We start from the raw sequence: 13,822 nt of genomic DNA on the forward strand, positions 1-13,822 counted from the left end.
TCTAAAACTATAAATAAGTGTCCTCATAGTTCAGAAAAGGGACCGAAAATTCTAAACAACAAGCTAGAGAAAGTATGTGGTACAAACGCCATAAAATTCTCTATAAGCTACAAGTTTAAAAATTCAAGTATTCAAGTTCAAGAACTATCAAGATCAAGACCATCGGATTCAAGAACAAGCTCAAAGCCCTTGAATTCAAGTAAAAGTCAAGATCAAGATAAAGTTCAAGTTCAAGTTCATCAAAGATTCAAGAACAAGCTTTAAAGCCCTTAAATCCTAGATCAAGTTCAAGACAAATTCAAGATTAAGCTCAAGAGCCCTTGAATTTATATTTGAAAAGGCAAATTCAGAGGAATCATAGAGAATGTAACACTTGCACTTTGAAATAATAAATACGATTGTTGCATAACTTTCCGTTCTTGATTATTGTTTTCTCGACGCGAATTTTACTGTCTACAAATTCTGGCACACCCAGTGGGGCAATCTCTACCTCTCATCTCAACTTTTCAAACATCAAAGAATAGCGAGATGACTTCCATGAAAAACAACTCTCAATTAACTGCCTCTAAGGCCACTAGCTCCAAATTCTCTACTGAAGTTGAAGGAATTCTTGGAGTTACCTTTGGAAGTTTCAGAGCTGTTACGAGGAGCAAGGCTGCTATGCTAGGACAACAAACACTTCAAGTGTCATCTGCGTCAACTCTAGTTATTAGGTCTGCGACTCCAAAAAGATCAAGTTCCTCCACAAATGCTTTAGAAGGAGGAAGTAGCGTTGTTGAAAAGATCAAGAAGACCTTGGCTCTACTTGAGCAATCTGGTTCAACGAACTCTACCACAATGGAGAACTATGATTCAACCAATGAATCATCTCCACATGCATCGTGTAACATGAGTCCGCTGAAGATTAACTTACGCGAAAATCCATGCTACTCTTCTAAATCTCCAATGATTATGCAAACAATGGTGACTGCTGGTTCTTCCCCATAGGAACAACTCGCAAATCAGACGAAGTTGGTTGAAGGATTGACAAAGGATGTACAACATCAAGAGTCTCAAATTGATAAGTTGATGGATAGGATGAAAGGACTTTTAGATAGAGAAACGAGCCATGCTCCTTGAAAGGGCTTTGAAGGTTAAGAGACCAGAGATCCTGCAAAGAAAGCACCGCTTGTTAATGAGATGCCAGTTTCTTCCGAAGGAATGATCCCACTCGATCGCTTGAAGGAGTTTATTGAAGGCACAATCAAAGATAAGTATGAAGTCTCCACCAAGTCATCTCATATGTATGCCAAGCCATACACTGCAAGAATTGAAAACTTTAAAATACCTGTTGGTTATCAACCTCCCAAATTTCAACAATTTGAGGGTAAAGGAAATCCGAAGCAACATGTTGCACACTTTGTGGAGACATGTAATAATGCTCAAACACATAGAGATCATCTTGTCAAGCAGTTTGTCCGTTCTCTAAATGAAAATGCCTTTGATTGGTACACGAATCTTGAGCCCAATTCTATTGATAGTTGGGAGCAACTAGAGCACGAGTTTCTCAATCGCTTCTATAGCACGAGGCATACAATGAGCATAGAACTCATGAATACTCGCCAAAGGAAGGATGAACCGGTTATAGATTTCATAAATCGATGGAGGAAAGCAAGCCTAAATTGAAAAAATAGGCTTAGTGAAGCTTCTGCAATAGAAATGTGTATCCAAGGAATGCACTAAGAGCTTCTTTACATCTTACAAGGAATAAAACCAAAATCCTTCAAAGATCTAGCTACTCACACTCATGATATGGAGTTTACCATGTCCTCTGCTGGAAAAGATATGACGTTTGTCCATGACCCTCACAAAGGAAGAGACAAGAAGGAACCCAAGAGATGGAGCGAATTTGTGCCCAGAAATGACAACAAAGAATCCATGAATGTTAATGTGATGCCTGCGAAGTTCACTACGAATGAGGGAATGAAGCAAAATGTGAGAACGACTTTCCAAGCACATTCAAATCAAAAGTCAATACTAAGGGAGATGCAAGGAAAAAAATATCCATTCTTGGATTTTGATGTTTCTGAGATTTTTGATGAGTTGCTCGAGTTAAAATTCATTGACTTGCCAGAGATGAAGCGGCCTGATGAAGCTGGAAAAGCTGATGACCCAAATTATTGCAAGTATCATAGACTTGTGATTCATCCTCTTGATAAATGTTTTGTCTTCAAGGATAGAGTGATGCAATTGGTTAACGAAAAGAAAATTGTCCTTGATGATGAGAAGGCTAGTTCTAACGAGATCTCTATCACATTCGGCTCACTCGATATGGTCTAAATATATATCTCTTAAAAGCATGAAGAAGAGTCATTGGAGCAGGAAGTTGATATAGATGGTGATGAATGTTGGATTCTTGTGACTAGGCGAAGACTTAACAAGTCAAGCTTACGAAAAGAATCATCCGAGCAACCGATTAGAAGGAAAATGGTGAAGAAATTGGAGAAGCATTGTAACACCGCGTATCTGAAATAAGTCCTCAGTGCAGATTTCCAGAAGTTGCAGGTGCAACCCACGGACCGTAGGGTGACCTATGACATGTACTGGTGGTCTGTGGTTCGCATCTGCAACCCTCCCCAGACTCAGCCCCAAAATTTTGTCTAAGGGTCGACCCACGGACCATAGGTCAGACCACGGGCCGTGGATCAGACCCCAGATCCCAACCTCCAGTCGCAAATGACGATTGACCAGCACGGACTGTCGGTCTAGCCATGGTCCGTCGATCCCATTCGTCAGTGATTCTCGACAGCAGTTAAGTCAGGGGTCTCTCAGTAATTTCCTTATTCGTTGGACCCCTAAACTATGTCGTTTAAACCCTAAACTACATTGTTTTGGTCAGTTTTAGCGTAGAAACATAACTAGAGCTTACCTAAGTCAGATCATTCTTCAAAACTTAGAAAAATTAGAGCGTAAGAGGAGAAGGAGGTCAAGAACCCTAGTTCAAGTACGCAACAAGGTTCCATCAGTTCCAGCCCTGAAATTGAAATATTTCTCCGTGGAATTCGTCACCAGGTATGTGGGAATTCACTAGTGGGTACCTTTCTCCCATTAGGTCCCTAGAATTTAGTCAGATTCTTGATTCCCTTATTATCAACTAGACATAGGGTTTCTAGAATTTCAGCAGATTATCATGAATCAATTACTTTATTGTTCCTAAGCAGTTTATCATGATCTTTATAATGTTTTAGTATAAACTTCATAATTTCAGAACCCTAGCTATGTAGTTCTTTTAGTTCATGAATTGCACATACTAGGTTAGATCAATCAGTTATACATGCTCTAGTTATAAATGTTTCATTATCAGTGCATTAATGTTGAATTTTCAGTTAGCATGTCAGTATTTGAGCTATCCAAATTTTACATCATTTCAGTTATAAATTGCTAGATTACATAATCAATTGGGAGTAGATTAATACCGAGTTGGACTAAGGTCAGTCACCCTCAAGTCCCAGAACTACGTGCCCCATAGGTTGTAAGTCCCCTCTGTGGGCATCATTTTAGTGATCACGCCATCATGCCTCTATACCTCTGGCAGGGTATATTGGGTCCTCTCGATGGGGCGTATACATCGGACTCCACATTTAGCTCATGTGGTTTTATGTCGGTTATTCGTAGCTCCCTTACAGTCAGATTCTATTACAATAACCATGTTATCAGTATAGTTCAGTATTCAGTCTCAACATGATATAAACTTGGTCATTACATTCATCTTAGCCATGTTCAGTATTTCCAGTACCCTTATCATGTTCATATTATATCATTGCTTAGTATATGCTTTGGTTCAGTTATGATTATTATTCAGCTTTACTCTATCATGCATGCTCAGTACCTCAGATCCGACTATCATCAGCTCAGAGTCAGAGATAGTGACATTCCGAAGACAGCCTTCAGAACTCGATATGGTCATTATGAATTTGTAGTTATGTCATTTGGACTAACCAATGCTCCTGCAACTTTCATGGATTTGATGAACAAAGTGTTCAAGCAGTATTTGGACTTGTTCGTTATCGTCTTTATTGGTGATATCCTCATTTACTCTAAGAATGAGTAAGAACATGCGAATCATAAGAGGGTTGTCCTACAAACTCTCAAAGATTTCCAGTTATTCGCGAAGTTTAGCAAATGTGAGTTTTGGTTACAGTCAGTTGCTTTCCTTGGGCATATAGTTTCTAGCGATGGGATCCGAGTGGATTCTCAGAAAATATAAGCAGTGAAACAATGGTTCAGACCTACCTCTCCTACAGATATCAGAAGTTTCTTAGGTTTGGCTGGTTATTATAGAAGGTTCGTGGAAGGATTCTCATCCATAGCCTCTCCATTGACTAAGTTGACTTAGGAAAAAGGTTAAGTTTCAGTGGTCAAATGATTGTGAGAAAAGCTTCACAGAACTGAAAACTAGGTTGACTACAACTTCTGTTTTGTCTCTACTAGAGGGTTTAAACGATTATGTGATCTATTTTGATTCATCCAGGGTCGGCCTAGGTTGTGTGTTGATGTAGTGAGGTAAGATTATAGCGTATGCTTCTAGACAACTAAAGGTGCATGAGAAGAACTATCCAACTCATGACATCGAGCTTGTAGCAGTGGTGTTTGCACTTAAGATTTGGAGACACTACTTGTATGGTGTTCACGTAGATGTGTTCACAGACTATAATAGCATTCAGTATGTGTTCACCCAGAAAGAGTTGAATCTTCACCAGAGGAGATGGCTCGAGTTTCTCAAGGAATACGATATGAGTGTGCATTACCATCCTGGTAAGGCCAATGTAGTAGCAGATGCTCTTAGTAGGCTATCTATGGGTAGTGTAGCACATGTTGAGGAAGAAAGAAAGAAACTAGCAAAAGATGTTCACAGACTTACTCGCTTGGGAGTTCGCCTTATGAGCATATCAGATGATGGTGTAACAGTTCAGAATGGAGGTTAAGGAAAAGCAAGAAAGTGATCCGATATTGCTTCAACTAAAGGGTGCAATCCATCAGCAGAGAGTTAAGGTTTTCTCCCAAGGGGGAGATTGTGTGCTTCACTATCAAGGTCAATTATGTGTTCTAAGGTGGGTGAGTTGAGACAACAAATTCTTGCAGAAGCCCATAATTTTAGATATTCTATTCATCCAGGAACCATTAAGATGTACCGTGATCTGCGAGAAGTCTTTTGGTGGAATGGAATGAATAGGGATATAGCAGATTTTGTGGCTAAGTGCCCGAATTGTCAGCAAGTCAAGGTAGAACACCAGAAACCAGGAGGTATGATTCAAGAGATCAACATTCCTACTTGGAAGTGGGAAGTGATCAACATGGACTTCATTATAGGTTTACCTCACACTCGTAGACAACATGACTCCATTTGGGTGATTGTTGATAGAGTTACTAAGTCTGCGTGCTTTTTGGCGGTTAAGACTACAGATTTGGTGGAGGGCTACACCAAGCTTTACATTAATGAGATAGTCAGGTTGCATGGGGTTCCTTTGTATATCATTTCAGATAGAGGTCCTCAATTTACCTCTCATTTTTGGAAGTCATTTCAGAAAGGTTTTGGTACTCAAGTTAATCTTAGCACAACATTTCATCCACAAACAGATGGTTAGGAAGAGCATACTATTCAGACCTTAGAGGACATGTTGAGAGCTTGTATGATCGACTTCAAGGGTAGTTGCGATGATCACCTTCCGCTTATAGAGTTCATCTATAATAATAGCTACCATTCCAGCATTCAGATGTCCCCTTATGAGGCATTGTATGGGCATAGATGTAGATCTCCAGTTGGTTGATTTGAAGTAGGTGAAGCAGCCTTGATAGGGCCAGATTCAGTTCATGATGCTATGGAGAAAGTGAAACTCATCAGAGATAGGCTTAAGACACCCAGAGTCGCCAGAAGTCTTATGCAGATGTAAGGAGAAGTGAATTAGAGTTCTAGGTTGATGATTGGGTTTTCCTGAAAGTGTCACCTATGAAGGGGGTGATGAGGTTTGGCAAGAAAGGGAAGCTCAATCCTAGATATGTAAGACCTTAAGAGATTCTGAAAAGGATTGGTAAAGTGGATTATGAGTTAGAGTTGCCAGCAGAATTAGCAGTAGTGCATCCGGTCTTTCACGTTTCGCTATTGAAAAAATGTGTGGGTGATCCGATATCTATAATGCCATTAGAGAGTGTGGCCGTGAAAGATAGTATCTCTTATGAGGATGTACCAGTTGAGATTCCTTATCGTCAGGTTCGAAGGTTGAGAAACAAAGAAGTCACTTCAGTTAAGGTTTTGTGGACGAGTCAGTCCGTAGAAGGAGCTACTTGGGAAGCAGAAGCATCCATGAAGGCCAAGTATCCTCACCTCTTTCTTCCGATTCCATTCTAGCTTTAGGTAATAGTTCCTCTTCAGTTGTTCAGTCATTCATGCGTGAATTCAGTCTTAGTATCATGTTCCTTCAGTTTGTACTTGCATTTTTCAGCGTATTTGCCTGTTCTTGGAACCTAGTTTAGTTAGAAATCACTTTCCAGTGCTTAGTGGTAGGGTTTGCAGCTCTTACCCTCCCTATTCTGCTAGTTTAGTCTTTATTCGAGGACAAATGTTCCCAAGGGAGAGATAATGTAAGACCCCGTATCCAAAAACAAACCTCAGTGCAGATTTCCAGAAGTTGCAGGTGCAACCAAGTGTTACCACCCACGGACCATATGGTGACCCACAACTCGTGCTGGTGGTCCGTGGTTCGCACCTGCAACCCTCCCCAGACTTAACCTCAAAATTTTGTCTAAGGATCATCACATTGCCGGACCCACGGACGGTAGGTCAGATCACAGGCCGTGGTCTGCGTCCGTGGATTAGACCCCCAGTTCTCAGCCTCCAGTCGCAAACGATGGTTGACCAGCACTGACCATTGGTCCAGCCATGGTCCGTCGGTCCCGGCCGTCAGTGACTCCAGACAGTAGTTAAGTCAGGGGTCTTTCGGTCTTTTCCTTATGTGTTGGACCCCTAAACTACGTCGTTTAAACCCTAAACTATGTAGTTTTAGTCAATTTTAGCCTAGAAACATAACTAGAAGTTACCTAAGTCAGATCATTCTTCAAAACTTAGAAAAATTAGAGCGTAAAAGGAGAAAGAGGTCAAGAACCCTTGTTCAAGAACGCAACAAGGTTCCATCAGTTCCAGCCCTGAAATTGAAATATTTCTCCGTGGAATTCGTCACCATGTATGTGGGAATTCACTAATGGGTACCTTTCTCCCATTAGGTCCCTAGAATTTAGTCAGATTCTTGATTCCCTTATTATCAACTAGACATAGGGTTTCTAGAATTTCAGCAGATTATCATGAATCAATTACTTTATTGTTCCTAAGCAGTTTATCATGATCTTTATCATGTTTTAGTATAAACTCCATAATTTCAGAACCCTAGCTATGTAGTTCTTTTAGTTCATGAATTGCACATACTAGGTTAGATCAATCAGTTATACATGCTCCAGTTATAAATGTTTCATTATCAGTGCATTAATGTTGAATTTTCAGTTAGCATGTCAGTATTTGAGCTATCCAAAATTTACATCATTTCAGTTATAAATTGCTAGATTACATAATCAATTAGGAGTAGATTAATACCGAGTTGGACTAGGATCAGTCACCCTCAAGTCCCAGAACTACGTGCCCCATAGGTTGTAAGTCCCTTCTGTGGGCATCATTTTAGTGATCACGCCATCATGCCTCTATACCTCTGGCAGGGTATATTGGGTCCTCTCGATGGGGCGTATACATCGGACTCCACATTTAGCTCATGTGGTTTTATGTCGGTTATTCGTAGCTCCCTTACAGTCAGATTTTATTGCAATAACCATGTTATCAGTATAGTTTAGTATTCAGTCTCAACATGATATAAACTTGGTCATTGCATTCATCTTAGCCATGTTCAGTATTTCCAGTATCCTTATCATGTTTAGATTATATCATTGCTTAGTATATGTTTTGGTTCAGTTATGATTATTATTCAGCTTTACTCTATCATGCATGCTCAGTACCTTTCAAGTACTGACGCATACTCTGTGCTACATCTCCTCGTGATGTAGGTTTAGGTCCTCAGCTTCCAAATCACATATAGATCAGTTTCCGATCTCCAGTTCAGTAGCATCAGTGGTGAGTCCTCATTTCTCGAGGACAAGTGACATGATTATCTTTCTTGCTTTTAGTCTTTAGTTTCATTTTTGCTAGATCTAGCTGAGGCATGTCCCAACATTTCTAGTCAGTAGAGGTTATTTTCAGACATAGACAGATTTAGCTATAGTGTTAGAGTTTGACTTTTCAGTTGTTGTTAAACTCTCAGTTTTCATATATTTAGATATATTCCCTATCACTTTTAGTTATTCTCATGTCTTATGATCCCGCTTAGTATTTCTATTTCAGTAAATCTTTTAGTATGCTTATGATATACCAGCATGGTTAGCTTGGGGTCACTTGTAATCCCAGGTCCCGTGTCTATGTCATGGGGTAGCTTCTAGGCGTGACAAGCATAAATCAATCAAGGGCCCAAAGAGAACAAAGGTAGAAGTGCATCACTACTAAAAAACCTGACGTCATGTGACTCTAGAGGAATTCGTACCAAATTCATTCGGCATAAAGTCTACTCAAGACAATATCAAGGCATCATGTTTCAATGCTGATAAAGAAGAAACAATGAAGGTGCCTCCTACTGACAAAGAAGGAACAATGAGTGAATCCTCACCAAAAGTGTCTCCTAGTGACGAAGAAAAGACAACAAGGGAAATATCATCAATTATGTCTCCTTCACCTTCTGAAAAATCTATTGAACCTTCTTTCCAAGAAGCACATATATGTGATACAAAAATCACATTTACAGACAATGATCTTTTATTTGGTGAAACATTACACAATCGTCCTTTGTATATGGTGGGTCACGTGCTAAAGAAGAAGACAAATAAAATCTTAATAGATGAAGAGTCTGGGGTCAATATTCTGCCTATCCACATATTGAAGGAACTCGACATCACGACTGAAGAACGTAGTGAAAGTCATTTATTGATACAAGGATTTAATCAAGGGGGACAGAGGTCCATAAGCTCTATTAAATTAGAAATCCACATGGAAGATTTGCGATCAAGAGCATAGATGCATGTGATCGACACAAAAACATCATACAATATATTATTTGGAAGGCCTTGGGTACATGAGAATAGAATTTTATCATCTTCTTACTATCAATGTTTGAAGTATCTTGAAGGAGGGATTGAAAGGAACATAGTTGCTGATGATAATCCTTTCACTGAATTTGAGACACAGTTTGCCGATGTGAAATTCTTTTTGAAGGGTTATGTCGTTAAAGGGACAAAATCTAATGATGTTAAAATAATCAAGTCTAATAAGATCACAAGCAAAAGAATCGATGCAGCTGTCGGAAAGGTAAAAGTTGACACTAAAGAACTTTGTCCCATTCTAATAGAGGGAAGATCATGTCTTTGAAGAAGAAGCTGACTTCTGGACTTCGCTATGTTCCAAAAGTAAAGAAAGAAGAAGGTCAAGAAAAATCATTGAGAGGGCTAACTCTTCCTATCAGACGGATCGATGCGATAAACTTGTCTTTAAAGTTGCAACGAAAGTCAATCGTTCAAAATCAAGTGTGAGATGTGGCACTCCCTACAAAACACACGAGAAAAGGTTTTGATCCCAATGCTTACAAGTTATTTCTGAAGGCTGGATACAACCCAAATGAGCCATTAATGTTAGGGAAACTCCTATCAGAAGATATAACTAGGAAAGCACGTGAAGGCCTAGGTTATAGCCAACTGTCGCCAATTCACATTTCCGTAAGAAGGGAAATAAAAAACTATACAACTTTTGAAGATGATGTCACTAATCCCAACAAAAAGCCTTCCGTCTTTGATCGGCTGCAAGAACTTCTGTGTTTGAGAGGTTAGGTCCATTGAAGAAGAAAAATAACATGAATCTGAGAAGTTATCTAAAAGTGACAACGCTTACTTCACCTATTATCCGGAAGGATTTTAAAAGTTTGATTCCTTCTAGAATGAGACGACAGGTGGAACTTGTGGTTTCCTGTAAAGAGGAACTCAAGGCAAAATCTCACACTGTAGTTTACACCAAGGAGCGTGAGGAAGATGAAGAAAGTGTAGGCTCCTCATCTCATGTTACAATATAGGATGAGCATGATGACTTGACTAAAATGAAGATCGATGAAGAGCTAGAAGATATTGTCTGTTGTTGCCATATATTTGTCAATGACAATAACCCTCTAGATGAGGAAGATGCTGAAGATGCTCCACCAGAACTTGAAGAAGGAGTGGAAACCATAATAGATCCTTTAAATGAGGTTAACCTTGGCCTTGATGAAGGCCCAAGGCCAACTTACTTGAGTGCATTTCTAGAAGTTGAAGAAGAAATCACTTACATGAATATACTTAAAGAATATAAGGATGTGTTCGCTTGGAGTTATAAAGAAATGCCTGGCTTGAATCCTAAAGTAGCGGTCCATCAGTTGGCAGTAAAAAATGGTTCTCGTCCTGTTAAGCAAGCTCAAAGACGTTTTAGGCTAGACTTGGTTCCGTTGATAGAAAATGAAGTTAACAAGTTCATTGAGGCAGGCTTTATTCGTGAGGTAAAATATCCTACATGGATTTCAAGTATTGTTCATGTGAGGAAGAAGAATGGTCAAATTCGAGTTTGTGTTGACTTTAGAGATCTCAATAATGCATGCCCTAAAAATGAGTTCCCTCTTCCCATTCTGAAGTTGATGATCGATGCCACTACTGGTTATGAGGCGATGTCTTTCATGGATGGTTCTTTCGGCTATAATCAAATCTGCATGGCACTGAAAGATGAAGAACTCATTGCATTTCGCACACCTAAGGGTATCTATTGCTACAAAGTGATGCCATTTGGTTTAAAGAATGTTGGTGCCACATATCAAAAGGCTATGCAAAATATATTTGATGACTTGCTCCATAAAAAATGTTGAATGCTATGTTGATGACTTGGTGGTAAAGTCGAGAAAGAGGGGTGATCATTTGAAAGAATTAAGAATGGTATTTGAGTTGCTCCGAAGATATCAACTAAGGATGAATCCATTGAAATGTGCCTTCGGAGTTACTTCTGGAAAGTTCCTTGGCTTTATTGTGAGACATTGAGGTATTGAAATTGATCAAGCCAAAGTTGATGCAATATCAAAGATGCCTGAGCCTCGAAATATTCATGAGTTAAAAAGTCTCCAAGGAAAACTAGCCTACTTGAGGAGGTTCATCTCGAATCTAGCGGGAAGATGTCAACCATTCGATCATCTTATGAAGAAAGGTGATCCTTTTAATTAGGACCGAACATGTAGCGATGCCTTTAAAAGAATCAAATCGTATCTAGAGAGACCTCCAGTTTGGGCAGCCCCTGTACCTGGAAAGCCATTGATACTCTACATTGCGGCACAAGAAAGGTCCGTAGGAGCCCTGTTAGCCCAAGAGAATAGTTAAGGCAAAGAAAACTCTCTTTACTACCTGAGTAGGACGATGACACCAAATGAGCTGAACTATTCGCCAATTGAAAATTTGTGCTTGGCGCTAGTCTTCTCAATTCAAAAGATGAAACATTATTTTCAAGTTCATATTGTTCGTCTTATTTCTAGAGAAAATCACATCAAGTTTGTTATGTTGAAACTTGTCCTTAGTGACCGACTAGCAAGATGGTACCTCAAATTCCAACAGTTTGAGATTGTGTATATCCCTCAGAAAGATGTGAAGGGACAAACATTAGCAGATTTCTTGGCAGACCATCCGATACCGGATGATTGGGAATTAACTGATGACCTTCATGATGAAGATTCGATGTCTATTGAAATTCAATTTCCTTGGAAAATGTATTTTGATGGGGCTGCACATTGTGGTGGAGTTGGCACTGGTGTGGTGTTCATCACTTCACAAGATGATATTCTACCATTCTCCTCTACTTTGAAGCAATGTTGCTCCAATAATGTCGTTAAATACCAAACGTTGATACTTGGACTTGAAATTGCCGTCGACATGAAGCAATTACACTTATAAGTCTTTGATGACTCTCAGTTGGTGATGAATCAACTCTTGAAATGTTATGAAGTGAAGTAGCCCGAATTGTGCCCTTATCATGATTATTCTCAAAAGATGATAGGATGACTTTTGGAGATGTAACCCTTCAACATGTGCAAAGAACGAAAAATAAGAAAATCGATGCATTGGCTGCTCTAGCTTCAACGCTAATCCTTCCTGATCAGACGCAAGTTACTATTTGTCAAAAATGTATAGTGCCACTGCCAACTGAGGAAGAATACATAGAAAATGTGCTTGAGCATCTCGTCGCTGTTTCTGAAGTCGTGAAGGAAGATTGGAGACAACCCATTATTGACTACAAGTGTTATGGGATACTTCCAGAAAATCCAAGCAAGGACTTACATTCATTGTCGTGAACCTTGCTTCCTTTACTACAAGGACACATCATATAGAAGACCATTTGAGGGAGTACTCTTATGTTGTTTGGGAGAGGAAGAAGCAATCCAAGCTCTGTAAGAAGCATACTCGGGAGTGTGTGGATCAGATCAATCTGGATCGAAGCTCCACTTTCACATAAAGATGATGTGGGTATTATTGGCCAACCATGGTGAAAGATTTCTTAGATTATGCTCTAAGGTGCAATGCTTGCCAATTTCATACATCAGCCACATAAAGTATTACACCCAACTATTGCATCTTGGCCATTTGACGCTTGGGGATTGGATGTTGTGGGACCACTACCAAAATCTTCTAGTGGACACTTGTACATCTTGGCTGCAACATATTAATTATTAAAATGGGCTGAAGTTGTCGCTCTTAAAGAAGTGAAGAAAGGGAATGTTGCAAATTTTAACTCATCTATCGCTTTGGCATCCCTCGTTACAATAATAACGGACAATAACAAGCCATTTGATAACAAGTTATTGAACAAAATTTATGATCTCTTTGGCTTCAAGCAGCGTAAATCCTTTATGTATCATGTTGCCGCCAATGGTCTTACTGAATCATTTAATAAGACTCTATGCAACCTTCTCAAGAAATTTGTCTCCAAGTCCAAACGATATTGGCATGAAAGACTGGAAGAAGCTTTGTGGGCATATAGGCAACATACCGCACACCGACTCAAGCAACACCATATTCACTTGCTTTTGGTGTTGAAGCAGTCCTGCCACTTGAGCGTCAAATACCTTCCTTAAAACTTTCAATTCAAGAAGGGTGCACTGAAGAAGAAAATGCTCGACTACGTCTTGCAGAGTTAGAAACACTTAATGAAAAGAGGCTAGAAGCTCAACAAAATCTTGAATGTAAGCAAACTCGTTTATCTCGTGCTTTTAACAAGAAGGTTCGCTTGAGGTGCTTTCAAGTTGGAGACCAAGTTCTCACGGTAAGAAGACCCATCATTACTTCGCACAAGTCTGCGGGTAAATTTACCTCAAAGTGGGATAGACCATATGTTGTACAAGAATCATATTCACATGGTGCTTACAAGCTTGTTGATACAGATGGAGTAAGGATCGGTCCTATTAATGCAAAATTCCTAAAGAGTTACTACCCTTGAAGTAAGATGATGTTCCTAAAGGTACGAGCCTAAACTGTATGCACTACTGGCCCGCAAGAGTATAAACTGTGTACGACACAAAAAAAACAAAACAAAAAAATCACTCACTCCCCAAAACTACGTTGTGACTTTATCCTCTTCACTAAGGTACGTAGGCGCTTAGAATATATCATAAGTTTAGTTGCATGAGTGTCAAAAAACCACATGTTCCCA

The 13,822-nt window shown here is 39.5% G+C and overlaps 1 protein-coding gene across 1 annotated transcript; it reads left to right on the plus strand.

Moving 5' to 3' along the window:
- Nucleotides 1-12,173: 12,173 nt before the first annotated feature.
- LOC125855850 (uncharacterized) lies at nt 12,174-13,609 on the plus strand. The gene is made up of 2 exons (XM_049535527.1): nt 12,174-12,441; nt 13,215-13,609. Exons 1-2 carry the CDS (start codon nt 12,174-12,176, stop codon nt 13,607-13,609), a joined length of 663 nt encoding a protein of 220 aa, XP_049391484.1.
- The last annotated feature ends 213 nt before the right edge of the window (nt 13,610-13,822 follow it).

The sequence above is a fragment of the Solanum stenotomum genome, chromosome 2 (assembly GCF_019186545.1).
Source record: "Solanum stenotomum isolate F172 chromosome 2, ASM1918654v1, whole genome shotgun sequence".
Taxonomy (NCBI): Eukaryota; Viridiplantae; Streptophyta; class Magnoliopsida; order Solanales; family Solanaceae; genus Solanum; species Solanum stenotomum.